Here is a 21,473-nt window from a genome sequence, read left to right on the forward strand (position 1 = left end):
GAATACATGGAGGGATGCAGGATGAAAGAAACACTCTGCCCTACTCTGGTAGGGAATACATGGAGGGATGCAGGATGGAAGAAACACTCTGCCCTACTCTGGCAGGGAATACATGGAGGGATGCAGGATCAAAGAAACACTCTGCCCTACTCTGGCTGGGAATACATGGAGGGATGCAGGATGAAAGAAACACTCTGCCCTACTCTGGCTGGGAATACATGGAGGGATGCAGGATCAAAGAAACACTCTGCCCTACTCTGGCAGGGAATACATGGAGGGATGCTGGATGAAAGAAACACTCTGCCCTACTCTGGCAGGGAATACATGGAGGGATGCAGGATCAAAGAAACACTCTGCCCTACTCTGGCAGGGAATACATGGAGGGATGCTGGATGAAAGAAACACTCTGCCCTACTCTGGCAGGGAATACATGGAGGGATGCAGGATCAAAGAAACACTCTGCCCTACTCTGGCAGGGAATACATGGAGGGATGCTGGATGAAAGAAACACTCTGCCCTACTCTGGCAGGGAATACATGGAGGGATGCAGGATCAAAGTGTATCTCGTCTTCTGCCCTAGGCCTGCAACCACACCATTGGATAGTAGCAGAGGCAGGATTTGTGTCTCATAGGCTGCATCCCTATGTAGTGCCCTGGCCCACCAGTGCACCATATAGGGAATAGTGTGCCATTTGGGACGCGGACACAGTCTTGCAAATGAAGAGAGCAATCTGTTCTTAAACGTTGTCCTACAGATGTTTCTGTCGAACTCTGTTCTGCATCACATAGGCATTCACATACGGAGTGGAGTGGAGTGGAGTGGAGTGGAGTGGAGTGGAGTGGAGTGGAAACTGTTACTAGTCATGTTGAGTCTGGCTTCAGGACAGTACTGGTGTCAACAGATGACATTTTTTCACATTCTAGTAATTTTAGCAGGTTATCTCACCCTCTAGTGACGTTAAAAAAACAATAACTAAACAGTTGTATGTTTTTTATGAAAACAGAAAAACTAGCCTGATGTCCCCATACAGAGATGGGAGAGTTGCTTAATGCAACATGCATCTGTCGTCTATCTCTCCATTCATTATTAATTAGAAACCCTGGTTCCCTCAGTGGCTTCCACCAGGCAGCCAGGGAATCACATTACCAAACAATGTGTTTCCCCCTAACTGATGAAGCCTGGCCTGGGCTGATGCTAACCTAACCAGCATACTGAGTCTGCAGTCAGAAGGGTTCTCTAACCCACCAAACTTGTATTTATTATGGATCCCCATTAGTTCCTGCCAAGGCAGCAGCTTCTCTTCCCGGGGTTTATTATGGATCCCTATTAGTTCCTGCCAAGGCAGCAGCTACTCTTCCTGGGGTTTATTATGGATCCCCATTAGTTCCTGCCAAGGCAGCAGATATTCTTCCTGGGGTTTATTATGGATCCCTATTAGTTCCTGCCAAGGCAGCAGCTACTCTTCCTGGGGTTTATTATGGATCCCCATTAGTTCCTGCCAAGGCAGCAGATACTCTTCCTGGGGTTTATTATGGATCCCCATTAGTTCCTGCCAAGGCAGCAGCTACTCTTCCTGGGGTTTATTATGGATCCCCATTAGTTCCTGCCAAGGCAACAGCTACTCTTCCTGGGGTTTATTATGGATCCCCATTAGTTCCTGCCAAGGCAGCAGATACTCTTCCTGGGGTTTATTATGGATCCCCATTAGTTCCTGCCAAGGCAGCAGCTACTCTTCCTGGGGTTTATTATGGATCCCTATTAGTTCCTGCCAAGGCAGCAGCTACTCTTCCTGGGGTTTATTATGGATCCCCATTAGTTCCTGCCAAGGCAGCAGATACTCTTCCTGGGGTTTATTATGGATCCCCATTAGTTCCTGCCAAGGCAGCAGCTACTCTTCCTGGGGTTTATTATGGATCCCCATTAGTTCCTGCCAAGGCAACAGCTACTCTTCCTGGGGTTTATTATGGATCCCCATTAGTTCCTGCCAAGGCAGCAGATACTCTTCCTGGGGTTTATTATGGATCCCCATTAGTTCCTGCCAAGGCAGCAGATACTCTTCCTGGGGTTTATTATGGATCCCCATTAGTTCCTGCCAAGGCAACAGCTACTCTTCCTGGGGTTTATTATGGATCCCCATTAGTTCCTGCCAAGGCAGCAGATACTCTTCCTGGGGTTTATTATGGATCCCCATTAGTTCCTGCCAAGGCAGCAGCTACTCTTCCTGGGGTTTATTATGGACCCCCATTAGTTCCTGCCAAGGCAGCAGCTACTCTTCCTGGGGTTTATTATGGATCCCCATTAGTTCCTGCCAAGGCAGCAGCTACTCTTCCCGGGGTTTATTATGGATCCCCATTAGTTCCTGCCAAGGCAACAGCTACTCTTCCTGGGGTTTATTATGGATCCCCATTAGTTCCTGCCAAGGCAGCAGCTACTCTTCCCGGGGTTTATTATGGATCCCCATTAGTTCCTGCCAAGGCAGCAGCTACTCTTCCCGGGGTTTATTATGGATCCCCATTAGTTCCTGCCAAGGCAGCAGCTACTCTTCCCGGGGTTTATTATGGATCCCCATTAGTTCCTGCCAAGGCAGCAGCTACTCTTCCCAGGGTTTATTATGGATCCCCATTAGTTCCTGCCAAGGCAGCAGCTACTCTTCCTGGGGTCCAGTAAAATGAAGGCAGTTATACAATTTTAAAAACATGACAATACATTCATAACAGATTTCACAACACACTAAGACCCTCAGCACAAACACACACACACACACATTTATTTATTCACACTTGTGTACACACTGTATGTGTGATTGTGCATACCTGTGCATGCACCTGTGTGCGCACACACACACATCTGTGCATACCTGTGCACACACACACACACACACTGGCTGGATGGATATGCTTGTTTTAGAGCAGTTTGCTGCACAGATGGTCTCCCTACAGGGGCGGTGCTACATCCCTATGATCTGACGCTCAGTGGTGTGTGTGTGTGTGTGTGTGTGTGTGTGTGTGTGTGTGGCCATCTGTTTGGTTGGGTCTAGCTGTCCATATGGATAGTGATGATGGTGAGAGGAGCGTGGGGCCTCTTTCTGAGATGTGTGAATCGGAGTGTTCTAGGGCGATTCCACACCAGCGGGAGCGGAAAATATTTTTGGGATCTCAAATTGTTCTGGCAATTCTCACATAGGAACTTCATTGGGAGGAAGGATGTTTAACATGCTTTTGACATTTGTATCTCAAATATTAAAAATAATTATGATGAAATTAGCCATTTTAGGCCTTTTTTACACCTAGACATGCTTCCTGTAAGACCCTATGATCTGTGATCCGTACATGATACAGACACCATCTTGGAGTCATTATACTCCTTATAGTGTGCTCTAAAATATGGAGAATGTCTAGATTCTGAAATACACATTTTCACCTTCATTTATTCAACATCAAAAATATTAATCTCAACTACCCATTTTAGATTTTGCTTATTTTTAGACATATTGTTTAACAATATACTCTTCAAACACGTCACATTTCCAGAGTTATTATTTTTTAAAGAATCTAGACATTCTCCATATTTTAGAGCACACTATAAGGAGTATAATGACTCCAAGATGGTGTCTTGTATCATGTACGGATCATAGGGTCTTACAGGAAGCATGTCTAGGTGTAAAAAGGGCCTAAAATTGCCAATTTCATCAAGATTTTCTCACAAATGGTTTGTGATACAAATGTAAAAAGCATTTCAAACATCCTTCCTCCCAATGAAGTTTCCATGTGAGAATTGCCAGAACAATCTGAGATACCAAAAATATCTTCCGCTCGCGTGGAATCTCTGTTTTGTTAAATCTTGCTTGAGCAGAAGTCCTCTCAGGGGAGAACGTCTTTGCTAAGCTTGATCTTTATTCATCTCTTATTCTCTTTGCTTCCAAAGCAAACACCCCGCCGAGAACACACACACACACACCGCTGTAATTATTTTATCAAATTCTTCCAGTGACTGGTGAGTAATGGAGGGAAATAGGATATTAATTGTATCTGTCTGTCTCCTTACCCTCTGGCTGTGTGTGGGTGTGTGTGTGTGTGTGTGTGTGTGTGTGTGTGTGTGTATGTGTTCTCTCACTATTCTCCCTCCACAACACACACAGGCAGCAGGAGTTCAATTTTCCCTATTTGAAATTAGGTCACAAATCAGTATAACTTCTAAGGCTTTCCTAAACCCTTTCTTAGACCTACATATACAGTACGCTCCACAAATCATGTCATGTTATTTAGGCGTGTAATAACATGTCCTTTATATCTTGTGCTTTGCCAAATGTAGCATAACCCTTATACCATCCATTTAATGAGCTTAAAGTCCTTTAGAGTAGTATACGTCAGCTCTGGGCCTGCCCTGAAGGACCTCCACCCCCCTCAACCCCCCAGACAACCATTCCAGAATAACCCGTTATTCAAAAGAATAGTAAGGAAAAGTCAGTGTTTGGCAAGGTGACCAAAATAAATCTCCTTCTCCAAATGATCTGCAGTAGAATCATTCAATTTGATTGTTCGCCAGAGCAGAGACACAATGACCAAGCGGTACCTGAGCGCCGAGTCTAGGTCCAAGAGGCTTCTTAACAGCTTCTACCCCCAAGCCATAAGACTCCTGAACATCTAATCAAATGGCTACCCAGACTATTTGCATTGCCCCCTCCCCCCCTCTTTTACGCTGCTGCTACTCTCTGTTTATTATCTATGCATAGTCACGTTAATAACTCTACCTACATGTACATATTACCTCAATTACCTCGACTAACCGGTGCCCCTACACATTGACTCGGTACTGGTACCCCCTGTATATAGCCTCGCTATTGTTATTTTAACTGCTGCTCTTTAATTATTTGTTACTTTTATTGCTTATTATTTTATATTGTATTTTTTGTGTGATTTTTCTTTTTTTTTGGGTATTCTTTCTTAAAACTGCATTGTTGGTTAAGGGCTTGTAAGTAAATAATGATCCAGTAAACATTTCACTGTAAGGTCTACACCTGTTGTATTCGGCGCATGTGACAAATACAATTTGATTTGATTTGACAATACATTTCCCTCCCAAAGCAATCTAGTATATGGAGCCGGAAGGCCAATCAACTTTATACGAATCAAGCCGTGTTCTGAAGTGCCTGCGTTTTGAGTTAGGGAAAGTTTGTCCATAAAAAGTATCTCTTCTGAGTGCTGATTAGATCTATTGAACAAAGGCTTTGTGACACATACAGTATATCACTGTAGACATACAGTGTGGTTACATCCCAAATGGCACCCTATTCCCTCTATAGTTTGCTACTTTATACCTGGGCCCATAAGGGAAGTGTAGTGAATTGGTTGCTATTTGAGATGCAAACTAGATCTTTTGAACAAAGGCATTTGGTTTTTATCAGTCAGATGTATGACTGTAGACACAGAGTACAGCATGGCTGAGTCCCAAATGGCACCCTATACCTAACCCTAACCCTAGCTTCATGTCCACATCCTGGTTCAACCCTAACCCTAACTCTCTAGCTTCATGTCCACATCCTGGTTCAACCCTAACCCTCATCCAGAACCCTAACCCTAGCTTCATGTCCACATCCTGGTTCAACCCTAACCCTCATCCAGAACCCTAACTCTAGCTTCATGTCCACATCCTGGTTTAACCCTCATCCAGAACCCTAACTCTAGCTTCATGTCCACATCCTGGTTCAACCCTAACCCTCATCCAGAACCCTAACTCTAGCTTCATGTCCACATCCTGGTTCAACCCTAACCCTCATCCAGAACCCTAACTCTAGCTTCATGTCCACATCCTGGTTCAACCCTAACCCTCATCCAGAACCCTAACCCTAGCTTCATGTCCACATCCTGGTTCAACCCTAACCCTCATCCAGAACCCTAACCCTAGCTTCATGTCCACATCCTGGTTCAACCCTAATCCTCATCCAGAACCCTAACCCTAGCTTCATGTCCACATCCTGGTTCAACCCTAACCCTCATCCAGAACCCTAACCCTAGCTTCATGTCCACATCCTGGTTCAACCCTAACCCTCATCCAGAACCCTAACCCTAGCTTCATGTCCACATCCTGGTTCAACCCTAACCCTCATCCAGAACCCTAACTCTAGCTTCATGTCCACATCCTGGTTCAACCCTAACCCTCATCCAGAACCCTAACCCTAGCTTCATGTCCACATCCTGGTTCAACCCTAACCCTCATCCAGAACCCTAACCCTAGCTTCATGTCCACATCCTGGTTCAACCCTAACCCTCATCCAGAACCCTAACCCTAGCTTCATGTCCACATCCTGGTTCAACCCTAACCCTCATCCAGAACCCTAACCCTAGCTTCATGTCCACATCCTGGTTCAACCCTAACCCTCATCCAGAACCCTAACCCCAGCTTCATGTCCACATCCTGGTTCAACCCTAACCCTCATCCACAACCGTAACCCTAGCTTCATGGGAATAGGGTGCCACTTGGGATGCACACTGAGTATGCACCTCAAAGCTCTCACATGAAAGTGACTGTATGGAAATTGCCAATGATGACAACAAAACAGTCAGTGTGTGGTTAACATAGTGATCCAGTGGACCGGTCACTCACTCAGACATTGTCTGGTTGGTTCCTCAGAGCCCCGCTCTCTGCCAGGAACTGTACTACAGGAGGCAGGTCTGCCAGTGAGCTTAGTGACTGTGTCCTAAATAGAACCCTACTTCCTTTTATAGTGCACTACATTTGACCAGTGCCCCTATGTTGACTATAAATATAATGCACTGTAAAGTGAATAGGGTGCCATTTAGGAGAGAGGGAGAGAGAGAGAGAGCTCTTATTGACTCTCTCAGGTGTGCCTGTGGTAGCCCTAGGGTAGTCCGTAGTTAGCATGCAGCCCGTCCCCTGGGGGTGAACAGCGGGTCGCCATATTGATCCCTTGACTGATGTCCCTGGGTGTTTTAAATGAAGTCAGTGTCTCTTCTAACTTCATGTGATTCATTGTTCACACATGCAATTACTCCAGCTGTCAGTGACATCCTTCCACCGGGAACAGCAGAGAGATATGTGAGCCTTGTGATGCATTAAGGCCACGTTCCATCATTCCACCTGCTTCAATATTATTAGCTACGTTTACACTATGATACCTTGCTAAGCGTCTGTAAGATAGTAGAGGACTTAGCCCCACAGTAGGTCTCTACGTTTCTGGAATAGTTGTCATGCACAGCCTTGCCAGCCTAAGATCCATAGGATAGCCCTACTAATTCATTAGATCTGCCTATATACTGTAACAGTACAACATGACTATGTGAAGGTACTTACGGAGCATATAGTAGGTAGTATATTATGCAGGAGGATGTTGGACCAACTTATGCGTTACCAAGGGAACACTGTGGGCATGATGAGAGAGTACAGGAATAAGAAATGGTGGTTACATTATTCTGCATTAAACACAAACCTCAACCGTCGATGCAATTAAAGTAGCACATTTCCCCTTAGGTTACAGCAGATCCCATGGGTGTTGGGCTGGAAATTGCATTTCCACGTTTTCTAATTTGTTTTGCCCTTCTTGGGTAATGAATACTGTGTATCATCATCATGGCATAATGCTAGCCTTGAAAGGTGTTTATAAAGATGGATCTATCTGTGAAGAAGGGACATATCCCTGGGCTGCATCAGGTACTATAGATCTGTTGACTGGCAACCTTGTCTGCATCCCAAATGGCATCCTATTCCCTACATAGTGCACTACTTTTGGTCAAAAGTAGTGCACTATGTAGGGAATAGGGTGCCATTGGGAGACAGCCTGTTAACTAAAATAATAAGGTGGACATGTGTATTGATTTTCCTTGAAGCAGGGAGACTGAATGAAACTGTATTCACTCACTGAGCAATGAGCATCTCATGAGGCTTCACAGTGTGAATAAACCCTGTGTATAATTATGCTAGTCTAGCAGAATAACTAGACTGAGACATAAACAACTCTGAAATAACCATGGTGATGATGAGTTCATAATCCATTCAGAGTGAATGTAACTGGGTCGCAGAGAGACATGAGAGACATGAGAGATTTGACAATTCACCCAATAAATAAAGAATACATGCCTGTTTTCTAACCCTTTACCCTTCTAACTCCCGTCTTTCTAGTTCTGAACACTCGCTCTCTTTCTCTCTCCCTCTTGCTCTCTCTGTCTCTCTCTTGCTCTCTCTGTCTCTGTCTCTTTCTCTTTCTCTTGCTCTCTCTCGCTCTGTCTGTCTGTCTCTCTCTCTCACTCTCTCTCATTTCAATTCAATTTAAGGGGATTTATTGGCATGGGAAACATATGTTTACATTGTCAAAGCAAGTGAAATGGATAATAAACGAGTGAGATAAACAATAGAAAGAATAAAGACATTTCAAATGTCATATTATGGCTCTGTACAGTGTTATAATGATGTGCAAATAGTTAAAGTACAAAAGGGAAAATAAATCAACATAAAAATGGGTTGTATTTACAATGGTGTTTGTGCTTCACTGGTTGCCCTTTTCTTGTGGCAACAGGTCACAAATCTTGCTGCTGTGATGGCACACTGTGGTATTTCACCCAATAGATATGTGAGTTTATCAAAATTTGATTTGTTTTTGTGGGTCTCTGTCTGTCTCTCCCTCTCGCTCTCTCTCTCTGACCACTGACCCACCTCCTGTGTTGTTGTTTCAGACCCTGAGGATTACCAACCGCCCATATGGAAGTCTTACTGTAAGTATCTAAAGTACTGTTTATCCAGTGTGAAGTCATTGGTTGTCGATGAGGAATGTGGAATGCTAGAAGCCTAGTCATCATGGCCACCAGGCTGCTGCATGTCACTACAAAGGACTCTTTATGTGATCATATCAGGATATTAAAGCAGAAATACTTTCATCTGTTATTACAGGTAGTGTGTACAGTGAGGCTTCTTGGGACGCTCCATGCTTCAGCACAGCTTCTTGTTAGTTCTCTCTCCTCTCCAATCTTCTCTCTTCTAACGCCGGCTGAGAGATATTTTTAGAGCTCACTATGACTTCGTCATGTTCGTGGAAGATATCCTGTGTGTGTGTGTTGTGTGTGTGTGTGTGTTGTGTGTGTGTGTGTGTGTGTGTGTGTGTGTGTGTGTGTGTGTCCGTGGAAGAAGTCCAGGTCTTGCTGGTTGACGTGAGTTGTCCTGACTAAAACAAAAACTCAAAGTCAGGAGTCTGTCTTCTCCCGCATAGAAAGTCTGTTGTGGGGAAGATTCAGTACAGAGACTTAACCTTTTACGCAACAACACTACTCCCAATGCTGTGTTACATTACAAAGAGGAAAGAGTTCTACTCCCAATGCTGTGTTACATTAAAATGAGGAAACAGCACGACTCCCAATGCTGTGTTACATTACAATGAGGAAACAGCACGACTCCCAATGCTGTGTTACATTACAATGAGGAAACAGCACGACTCCCAATGCTGTGTTACATTACAATGAGGAAACAGCACGACTCCCAATGCTGTGTTACATTACAATGAGGAAAGAGTTCTGGGAACAACACTCTTGTCTTTCTTCTAATCCTGCATCGTCCACCATTCTTAGGATGCGTCCCCAAATGGCACCCTGTTCCCTAATTAGTGCATTACTATTCCCTATTTAGTGCATTACTTTCGCACTAAATATGTAACCATGTATAATTTTGTGTTCTTCACCAATAAAGCTGTGTTATAAAAAAAAGTAGTGCACTATGTAGGGAATAGGGTGCCATTTGGGATATACTCTTAGTGTCATACACATTCTTATTGCATGACATGAGTATAGTGTAATCTCTATGTCTCCAGTAATGCCCTACAGAATAGGTACATTACCACAGACAATGTGCCCAGCTCAGCTCAGATATATTCAACTGTCGCAGGCTTAAGCATTGGATGTGATTCATCTCACTCCACTACACGTTTCATCTCCATTCCATTTTCAACAGTTTCGCTGATTTACACCCAAAACTCAGACTCTTTAAGTACACTTAATCCATGATGGCAGCTCGCCTCAGCGCTGCTGGTACGTGTGTCACTGGGTTACTTTGTTTGCATCCTAAAATAAACCCTATACCCTATTTACTGTAGTTCTGGGCTCTGGTCAAATGTAGTACACTTTGTAGGGTAAAATGGTGCCATTTGGGATGCATCCTGTGTCTCCCCATTGTGTCCCAGTACTAGGATTAATAGACACTGTTAGCGTCCTGCATTAGGGCCGTAGACTAGACCTGTATCCCAAATGGTGCCCTATTCTCTATATAGTATACTATGGGCCCTATGGTCCCTGATCAAAAGTAGTGCACTACATAGGGAATAGGGTGCCATTTGGGATGCAGCCCTCTGTGAAATATCCATTGACATTCACACAGAGGGTTTGGTGATAAATGGGACCTGTCATATAAACCACTGAGAGAGATCAGCCCACGGATATCTTCGACTTCGCTAATGGCTCCTGGTGTTCCTACTGTTCCTTGTTGACTTTGCTCGGAGTTAGGCAACAAGTGAGCCAGCCATCTTTGAATCATACTCTCAGTGGCCATACAGCGACTGTGTATGCTGCATATCCAATATTAGAGCAACTATAACCTTCTAACTGTCCGTTAGGAAGTTTAACTCCTCAGAATCTAGTGCCCCTTCCAAGTCCTGCTGGGACCACTACACGCAAACATGTTCCATGGTTAAAAATACTGTTACGCATGTGACAGTGAGTTGCAAGAGGAGTGCATTGGGTCGTTTATTAATAACTGTGTAACTCAAATAAATGATTAGACATCTGCTTGAGCATATATCGCAAGGCAAATAACTTGTCAGGTGGATGGATTATCTTGGCAAAGGAGGAATGCTCACTCACAGGGATGTAAACAAATGTGTGCACAAAATTTGAGAAAAATAAGTGAAAATAGGACTTAAAGGAGATGAATACATTGGTGATGGCTGTACTGTAGTATTACTGCATGTCCTTAGCTAACAGTGTCCAGCTGATGACCCCATACAGTGCATGAATGAATACATTACTAAACTTTATTGTCCCATAGGGAAGTAATGCATGAATTAGTGTGTGTGTGTGTGTGTGTGTGTGTGTGTGTAAAGGGGTCTACACAGTCTACGCAAACGGAGCAGAAGGAGGTCTGTTTGTTTGCGTTGCTCTCTACGTAGTTCTACGTACATTTGTGCGTCTGAATTTTCGGAACACGACGCAAACGGACCTCCGTCGGCTCAGTTTCCGTAGACTGTGTTGAGGCCTTAAGGCTGCGTAACTCAATAAGCGTACATATAAATATCTATACATATACATATCTATACATATTGTGGCCTCAGCAGTGCAGCCATTCTAATACTGAATACTATGCTTTTTACCTGACAGTCCATGTTTGTCATTTACAGTGTACCAGCTCCAGCAGGAAGCTCCTCGGCCCAAGAGGATCACCTGCCCCCAGGAGGTCAGTACTGTATATCACTTAACAAAATACAGTGCAAGTATTCAGACCCCTTGACTTTTTCCACATTTTGTTAGGTTACAGCCTTATTCTAAAATGGATTGTAAAAAATAATGACAAAGAAAAAACAGGTTTTTAAATTTTTTTGCAAATTTATAAAGAAAACAACAATTGAAATATCACATTTAAATAAGTATTCAGGCCCTTTACTCAGTACTTTGTTGAAACACCTTTGGCAGTGATTACAGCCTCGAGTCTTCTTGGCTATGACGCTACAAGCTTGGCACACCTGTATTTGGGGAGTTTCTCCCATTCTTCTCTGCAGATCCTCTCAAGCTCTGTCAGGTTGGAGGGAGAGCGTCGCTGCACAGCTATTTTCAGGTCCATCCAGAGATGTTCGATCGGGTTCAAGTCCGGGCTCTGGCTTGGCCACTCAAGAACATTGAGAATTGTCCTGAAGCCACTCCTGCATTGTCTTGGCTGTGTGCTTAAGGTTGTTGTCCTGTTGGAAGGTGAACCTTCGCCCCTGTCTGAGGTCCTGAGCGCTCTGGAGCAGGTTATCATCAAGGATCTCTCTGTACTTCGCTCCGTTCATCTTTCCCTCGATCCTGACTAGTCTCCCAGTCCCTGCCACTGAAAAACATCCCCACAGCATGATGCCGCCACCACCATGCTTCACCATAGGGATGGTGCCAGGTTTCCTCCAGACATTCAGGTCAAAGAGTTCAATCTTGGTTTCATCAGACCAGAGAATCTTGTCTCTTATGATCTGAGAGTCCTTAGGTGCCTTTTGGCAAACTCCATCGGCCTGTCATGTGCCTTTTACTGAGGAGTGGCTTCCGTCTGGCCACTACCATAAAGGCCTGATTTGGTGGAGTGCTGCAGAGATGGTTGTCCTTCTGGAAGGTTCTCCCATCTCCACAGAGGAACTCTGGAGCTCTGTCAGAGTGACCATTGGGTTCTTGGTCACCTCCCTGACCAAGGCCCTTCTCCACCGATTGCTCAGTTTGGCCGGGCAGCCAGCTCTAGGAAGAGTCTTGGTGGTTCCAAACTTCTTCCATTTAAGAATGGTGGAGGACACTGTGGGGACCATCAATGCTGCAGACATTTTGGTACCCTTCCCCAGATCTGTGCCTCGACACAATCCTATCTCGGAGCTCTACGGACAATTCCTTCGACCTCATGGTTTTTGCTCTGACATGCACTGTCAACTGTGGGACCTTATGTAGACAGGTGTGTGCCTTTCCAAATCATGTCCATTCAATTGAATTTACCACAGGTGGACTCCAATCAAGTTGTAGAAACATCTCAAGGATGATCAATGGAAACAGGATGCACCTGAGCTCACCTGAGTCTCATAGCAAAGGGTCTGAATACTTATGTAAATAAGGTATTTCTGTTTTTTATTTTTAAAACATTTGCAAAAATGTCTAAACCTGTTTTCGCTTTGTCATTATGGGGTATTGTGTGTAGATTGAGAAAAAATTATATTTAATCCATTTTAGAATAAGGCTGTAACGTAAACAAAGTGGAAAAAGGGAAGGGGTCTGAATACTTTCCGAAGGCACTGTAAGATACATCCCCATTCTCTACCCTTCTCCCAAAGTGTGCACTTCTCAGAATCAAGGAGGCAACCATATAGACCACAGTATTTTCTGATAGGATGCCTGCTCTGTTGTGATAATGTAACTAACAACTAATAATTTACCACATTGTCGTTTTCTTATCTCTAATCTGGCACCGAATGGTAAAAAGAGGTTAGGCAATTGGCAGGATTAGAGACAGAGTTGCTTAGTCAGAGGGAGACACAGACACAGAGAGAGAGACACAGAGAGACACAGAGAGACACAGAGAGACACAGAGAGACACAGAGAGAGACAGAGAGAGACATAGAGAGAGGGAGACACAGAGAGACACAGAGAGACACAGAGAGAGACAGAGAGAGACAGAGAGAGACATAGAGAGACAGAGAGACACAGAGAGACACAGAGAGAGGGAGACACAGAGAGAGACAGACACAGAGGGAGACACAGAGAGACAGACACAGAGAGAGAGACACAGAGAGACAGACACAGAGAGAGGGAGACAGACACAGAGAGAGGGAGACACAGGGAGAAAGAGAGAGAGGGAGAAAGAGAGAGGGAGACAGAGACCGAGAGAGGGAGACAGAGACCGAGAGAGGGAGACAGAGACCGAGAGAGGGAGACAGACACAGAGAGACAGACACAGAGAGACAGACACAGAGAGACTGACGCAGAGAGAGGGAGACTGACGCAGAGAGAGGGAGACTGACGCAGAGAGAGGGAGACTGACGCAGAGAGAGGGAGACTGACGCAGAGAGAGGGAGACTGACGCAGAGAGAGGGAGACTGACGCAGAGAGAGGGAGACTGACGCAGAGAGAGGGAGACTGACGCAGAGAGAGGGAGACTGACGCAGAGAGAGGGAGACTGACGCAGAGAGAGGGAGACTGACGCAGAGAGAGGGAGACTGACGCAGAGAGAGGGAGACTGACGCAGAGAGAGGGAGACTGACGCAGAGAGAGGGAGACTGACACAGAGAGAGGGAGACTGACACAGAGAGAGGGAGACTGACACAGAGAGAGGGAGACTGACACAGAGAGAGGGAGACTGACACAGAGAGAGGGAGACTGACACAGAGAGAGGGAGACTGACACAGAGAGAGGGAGACTGACACAGAGAGAGGGAGACTGACACAGAGAGAGGGAGACTGACACAGAGAGAGGGAGACTGACACAGAGAGAGGGAGACTGACACAGAGAGAGGGAGACTGACACAGAGAGAGGGAGACTGACACAGAGAGAGGGAGACTGACACAGAGAGAGGGAGACTGACACAGAGAGGGAGACACAGAAAGAGACTGACACAGAGAGAGAAAGACCGAGAGAGACACAGAGAGAGAAAGACCGAGAGAGAAAGACCGAGAGAGACACAGAGAGAGGGAGAAAGAGAGAGACAGAGACAGAGACCGAGAGAGGGAGACAGACACAGAGAGACAGACACAGAGAGACAGACACAGAGAGACAGACACAGAGAGACAGACACAGAGAGAGAGACACAGAGAGAGAGACAGAGAGAGGGAGTCTGACGCTGAGAGAGGGAGTCTGACACAGAGAGAGGGAGTCTGACACAGAGAGAGGGAGACTGACACAGAGAGAGGGAGACTGACACAGAGAGAGGGAGACTGACACAGAGAGAGGGAGACTGACACAGAGAGAGGGAGACTGACACAGAGAGAGGGAGACTGACACAGAGAGAGGGAGACTGACACAGAGAGAGGGAGACTGACACAGAGAGAGGGAGACTGACACAGAGAGAGGGAGACTGACACAGAGAGAGGGAGACTGACACAGAGAGAGGGAGACTGACACAGAGAGAGGGAGACTGACACAGAGAGAGGGAGACTGACACAGAGAGAGGGAGACTGACACAGAGAGAGGGAGACTGACACACAGAGAGGTAGACTGACACACAGAGAGGGAGACGGACACAGAGAGAGAGAGAGACACAGAGGGAGAGAGAGACACAGAGGGAGAGAGAGACACAGAGGGAGAGAGAGAGACACAGAGGGAGAGAGAGAGACACAGAGGGAGAGAGAGAGACACAGAGGGAGAGAGAGAGACACAGAGAGAGAGAGAGAGAGACACAGAGAGAGAGAGACACAGAGAGAGAGAGAGAGACACAGAGAGAGAGAGAGAGAGACACAGAGAGAGAGAGAGAGAGACACAGAGAGAGAGAGAGAGAGACACAGAGAGAGAGAGGCAGACACACAGAGAGAGGGAGGCAGACACACAGAGAGAGGGAGGCAGACACACAGAGAGAGGGAGGCAGACACACAGAGAGAGACATACTGATACAGAGGGAGACAGAGACAGAGACAGACACAGAGAGAGGGAGACAGACTGATACAGAGAGAGGGAGACCGAGACAGAGAGAGACAGACACAGAGAGAGGGAGACAGACTGATACAGAGACAGAAACAGAGACAGATACAAGGTGAGAGAAAGACACACAGACAGAGAGGCAGAGAGACTCAGACAGAGAGAAAGAGATATCTGTTCCCCGATAGAGACAGAGGGACATAGAAACCCATATCCTTCAATCAAAACAGGTTGTGAGAGCTCTTGGCCAAGCCATTGAAGTGACATTTCAACTGACTATCTCTCTGTCAGCCAATGTATCTTCTCTCTCTCCTCTGGCTTTACAGATGGAGAGCAGACCCAGATATTACGGCAGAGAGTGAGTAGTGGGACTTCCTTTGTGATCGTCATCTTTTTCATCCATTTTCTAATACAGCTGCTGGGGAGACTGGCTGTGTGATTTATCATTAACGACTAGCTTTTCATGTGGTTAGGGCGTTGAAGGTGTGTGTGTGTGTGTGTGTGTGTGTGTGTGCACATCTTTGTGTGTGTGTGTGCACATCCTGTGGCAGCATTGACAGGGGACTTGTGGCAGCATTGACAGGGGACTTGTGGCAGCATTGACAGGAGACTTGTGGCAGCATTGACAGGGGACTTGTGGCAGCATTGACAGGGGACTTGTGGCAGCATTGACAGGGGACTTGTGGCAGCATTGACAGGAGACTTGTGGCAGCATTGACAGGAGACTTGTGGCAGCATTGACAGGGGACTTGCGGCAGCATTGACAGGGGACTTGCGGCAGCATTGACAGGAGACTTGTGGCTCTCTCAAGGTTCCATGGCATGCTATCGAGAGAGTATGCAGATGAGCTACTGGGAGGAGCAGAGGGGGCTTACCTCGTCAGAGAGAGCCAGAGACAGCCAGGGACCAACACCTTGGCCTTAAGGTACCGTACACAGTACACACACATTTACATACTAAATATACACACCTCGTCAAAGACTCTCCCTTCCTTCCTTCTCTCTCCTCCCTCCCTCACTCCCTGGCTCCCTCCCTCCCTCTACCCACCCACTCACTCTACCCCCTCTCCCCAGGTTTGGGCACCAGACCCTGAACTACCGACTGTTCTATGACGGGAAGCACTTTGTGGGGGAGAAGCGCTTCGAGACGGTCCACGACCTGGTGACGGATGGCCTCATCACCCTGTACATCGAGACCAAGGCTGCAGAGTACATTGCCAAGATGACCACCAACCCCATCTATGAACACCTGGGCTACACCTCCCTGCTGAAGGACAAGATGGGGCACCGGCTGAGCCGAAGATGCACTGAACCCCGTAGGGTCACCTTCCAGAGAGAGGACAGTAAGGTGAGATACTAGACCGCTTTGACATTCTTTATGTAACTAAAAGTGCTATGAAAAGTTACATTGGTGATGATCACATTGATGATGGTATTGGTGGTGATTGTGATGGTGGTGGTGATTGTGATGATGGTGGTGATTGTGATGATGATGGTGGTGATCATGATTTTCTCCCATAGCACCAGAGGTTATCTATGTATTAACGCGCTACATCCACTACTAGCCTACATCTACTACTGTTGTGTTTCCTGACTATAGTTGTGACCTGAACAGGAACAACTCTGGGCCCTAGCTATAGACTGTAACAGACCAGAGTATTTCCTGACTATAGTTGTGACCTGAAAAAGAAAAGGAAAGCCTCACACTCTATGAGCTCAAATGCAATAATTTAATAACCTGATAAAGAACGTTTCGACAGACAAGCAGTCTTCATCAGGGTAAATGACAAACACTGCCGGTCACTAGTTTATATAGTGTCAAAGGACACACACAGGTGTCTGTAATCATGGCCGGGTGTGGCCTGATATCATTGGTTAATTCACAGATAAACAGAACATGCAAAAACCATGAATAGATAGCATACGATCATAGATACAACTTGGCTACATAGGCCCACAAACATGTATAATGAATAGCAAAATCACAATAATCACAAGAATGGCTGGTGCAGGGATATTTAGGGGTGGTAAATCAGAGAATACGACCAAGGGAGGGTCCGAAAACACATAACCAATACTGTCATCGGATCTTAGAATGTGCCAATGTTTGTGAACGATTCCCTTAATTTGTTCAGAGCACTTTGAATAGCGTGTAGTTAGAACGCAAGAATGCTTCTTTTTGCGAGACTGTCCTTGAAAGAGATCAGGTCTCGATTTGTTTTGAATTTTCTCAATGGCAGTATTAATCTGGCAGTATTAATTTGACCATTTTTGTACACCGTCTCCTTGAATTTTCTTTGCGTCCCAGCCATATTTCTGTCGAAATCTGATTGTTTTTTCCAATTATTTTGATTCGACAGAATTGGCTTCAAGGGAAGCAGGTGACAATTATCAGCCCTCAACAAACTGTTACGATCAGTATGTTTCCTGTAAAGATCAGTGTATAGAACATTATCCTCACACAAAATCAGAAGATCAAGGAAACTGATTTGACGTGTGTCAGATTGTATAGTAAATCTCAGGTGCTCAGAACAAGAGTTAAGAAAAGCATGGAATGCCTGGAGCTTTTTTGAATCACCCCTCCATAGAACAAATGTACCGTTTCCAAATAATAAAAAAACATTTTTGAGAGGGTTGAAAATTGACTGTTTCTCCATGTAACCCACATACAAATAAGCATAGTTAGTTGCCATAGGGGATCCCATAGCAGTACCCTTCGTCTGAATAAAGAAATCATTTAGAAACATGAAGTAGGTGTGTTTGAGTACTATTTCAGCCAATGTTATAATGCATGCACTGGAAAGTAGTTCATTTGGGTCACGTTGCAGAAGAAAATGTTCCATGTCCTCAATATAGTTGTGACCTGAACAGGAACAACTCTGGGCCCTAGCTATAGACTGTAACAGACCAGAGTTTTTCCTGGTCTCACCACACAGTCTGGAAGAAGTAATGTCCCTAGAACATGTTCATTAACATCTACTCTATCAACATCTGCAATAAGGGTAGAGTGTTTCATTATGTAACAGTTTCTCATCAGAGTGAGAGATTTATTGTCTCTGCAGGAGGGTGTTTCCTTCCTGACATCACTTCTCATGAAAGTTCATGATGACCAACAGGACAAGGATGTTATTCTGTGTAACAGACACTGTTCTGGGGCTATAGATGAATCACACATTTCACACCATTGTTCTCATCAACTAACTGCTGAAGGATATTGATTGTCTGTGATTATATTAGCCAATGTGAAACGCTTTCATTCTACTGTGTTGTTCTGGGGTGTTGGCCATTCCCACATCTCACCACTAGGTGGCAACCGGACCAAGCCATAGCATAGCAACAGCACATTTCACACTTTGTTGTGATTGGACATGTTCTTCTTCTTCAGTCTTTGACTGTTAAACATGGTATAATCACAAAGCCTTTTCTTCATCCATGTTTGGTTGGGTGATGTTGTCTTGACATTCTGCTCTGTTATGTTCCTCTCATGCCAGCCATACACCCCTGGTCCTCTGTTATGTTCCTCTCATGCCAGCCGTACACCCCTGGTCTTCCTTGGAATATTGAACAAGTCATTTAGTTCTGATAAACAGCACTAGGGTTGTGTCCCTCCCAAAGGGCACTATATTTCCTATGTAGTACACTACTTTTGCCCTGGTAAAAAGTAATGCCCTATATGGGGAATAGGGTGCCATTTTGGACGCAAATTGGTCTCCATCAGTCATCTGACATCAACAAGGCAGTCCTGTCAGTGGCAAGGCAAGGCATCCGTTTCCTCTCCTCTCCTCTCCAACACCCACCAGCACTGTGCTATTCATGTCACGGTCTGTCCACTAGAGTTAGAGTTAAGGGGACAGTGAGAGCCTTAAGCTCTTAATGCAGGAGCCATATTATTGGGGACCTTTCCCAGCTCTTTCTCAGCTCTTTCCCAGCTTTTTCTCAGCTCTTTCCCAGCTCTGTCCCAGCTCTTTCTCAGCTCTTTCCCAGCTCTTTCCCAGCTCTATCCCAGCTCTATCCCAGCTCTATCCCAGCTCTGTCCCAGCTCTGTCCCAGCTCTGTCCCAGCTCTATCCCAGCTCTGTCCCAGCTCTATCCCAGCTCTATCCCAGCTCTGTCCCAGCTCTGTCCCAGCTCTATCCCAGCTCTGTCCCAGCTCTGTCCCAGCTTTATTCCAGCTCTGTCCCAGCTCTGTCCCAGCTCTATCCCAGCTCTATCCCAGCTCTGTCCCAGCTCTGTCCCAGCTCTATCCCAGCTCTGTCCCAGCTCTATCCCAGCTCTATCCCAGCTCTATCCCAGCTCTGTCCCAGCTCTGTCCCAGCTCTGTCCCAGCTCTATCCCAGCTCTGTCCCAGCTCTATCCCAGCTCTGTCCCAGCTCTGTCCCAGCTCTATCCCAGCTCTGTCCCAGCTCTGTCCCAGCTTTATTCCAGCTCTGTCCCAGCTCTGTCCCAGCTCTGTCCCAGCTCTATCCCAGCTCTGTCCCAACAGGCTCTTCACTTGGTCAGTAGTTCATGGACTCTGACGGATTCCAACACATTCAGAGATTAATCCTTCAAATAAAACTAAACCCCTCCGTGAGGATTCTCCATAGCATGGTCTGTATTTACGTTATAAATCATACTGTACCTGATATACATAAAGTACATGTTCTAGGCTATTTGGCCTGGTCAAATGAAGACTGTCTGACCTTGTATAGCATTGGGGGGTTTTCCCAGCAGACATGAGCCGTTCTTTGGCGAGTCGATATCTAGAGCATGTTTTGAGTTTTGAAATCAGACTGCCAGCCTGTCAGTCAGTAATGTCAGTGTCTGTAAAAATGTGTTGTTTTGAGTGTCACACCTCTTTCTGTCAAGCTGGGGCTTTGTCCCAAATGGCACCCTATTCCCTATACAGTACAGTGCACTACTTTTGACCAGAGCCCTATGTGTCCTGATCAAAAGTAGTGCACTAAATAGGTTCCATTTGGGATGCAGTCTTGGAAAACATGACGAGCTGGGCCAATGACAGGTCTCCCTGATTTTAGGCTTTCAGTGTAGGACAAACACCTGCCAGTCTGTCATGTCCAAAAAAAGAGGAAGGAGGTCAAAGTGCAGTCCTCCTGTGCTCTCTCTGTTCGTCCCAAATGGCAACCTATTCCCTTTATAGTGCACTACTTTTGACAAGGGACTATAGGGCTCTGGTCAAAAGTAGTGCACTATGTAGGGAATAGGTTGCCATTTGGGACTTAACATATGTCCCTATGGAGTGAAGCCACGCCTGTTCTAATGGCCTGTATCTTTACTGACTTTAGTTAACAGTGTACTATAATACTCTGTCTAGTATCAGTCTGTATCTTTACTGACTTTAGTTAACAGTGTACTATAATACTCTGTCTAGTATCAGTCTGTATCTTTACTGACTTTAGTTAACAGTGTACTATAATACTGTCTAGTATCAGTCTGTATCTATACTGACTTTAGTTAAGAGTGTACTATAATACTCTGTCTAGTATCAGTCTGTATCTTTACTGACTTTAGTTAACAGTGTACTATAATACTCTGTCTAGTATCAGTCTGTATCTTTACTGACTTTAGTTAACAGTGTACTATAATACTCTGTCTAGTATCAGTCTGTATCTTTACTGACTTTAGTTAACAGTGTACTATAATACTCTGTCTAGTATCAGTCTGTATCTTTACTGACTTTAGTTAACAGTGTACTATAATACTCTGTCTAGTATCAGTCTGTATCTTTACTGACTTTAGTTAACAGTGTACTATAATACTCTGTCTAGTATCAGTCTGTATCTTTACTGACTTTAGTTAACAGTGTACTATAATACTGTCTAGTATCAGTCTGTTGTTTCAGACACACAGTAGCTAAAGTAAACATACTCCCTCACATGCTGTCTTTACTCTGTGTCTTGTAAGTCCTCATTCAGCTGTGTGTGTGTGTCTCCAGGGGTGTGTGTGTTGTCGCGTATATATGTACATTCCTCCCGGAGGGGGGGAGAGACCCACTCGACCTGTCTGGTGACCTACTGTGTGTCAGCCCCCTCGGTTCACAAGACTCACTCAATGTGTGTGTACTTGTGCTAGGAGTTGCCATAGTGGCCAAACGCCTGCCAGTTTCCTCCTATAACAACAGTTCTTCTTGACA

The 21,473-nt window shown here is 45.4% G+C and overlaps 1 protein-coding gene across 1 annotated transcript in view; it reads left to right on the forward strand.

The window, feature by feature from the left end:
- LOC311120324 (beta-chimaerin-like) overlaps positions 1-21,473 on the forward strand; it is a 45,557-nt gene that overhangs the window by 5,828 nt on the left and 18,256 nt on the right. Inside the window, exons 2-6 of the mRNA XM_084194946.1 lie at positions 8,689-8,727; positions 11,391-11,446; positions 15,669-15,700; positions 16,154-16,267; positions 16,416-16,689. Of these exons, the coding sequence (XP_084051072.1) occupies positions 8,689-8,727; positions 11,391-11,446; positions 15,669-15,700; positions 16,154-16,267; positions 16,416-16,689 (515 nt within the window). The remainder of the gene's footprint in view (positions 1-8,688; positions 8,728-11,390; positions 11,447-15,668; positions 15,701-16,153; positions 16,268-16,415; positions 16,690-21,473) is intronic.

Source organism: Coregonus lavaretus (genome assembly GCF_964263955.1).
Source record: "Coregonus lavaretus genome assembly, contig: HAP1_SCAFFOLD_166, whole genome shotgun sequence".
NCBI classification, from domain to species: domain Eukaryota; kingdom Metazoa; phylum Chordata; class Actinopteri; order Salmoniformes; family Salmonidae; genus Coregonus; species Coregonus lavaretus.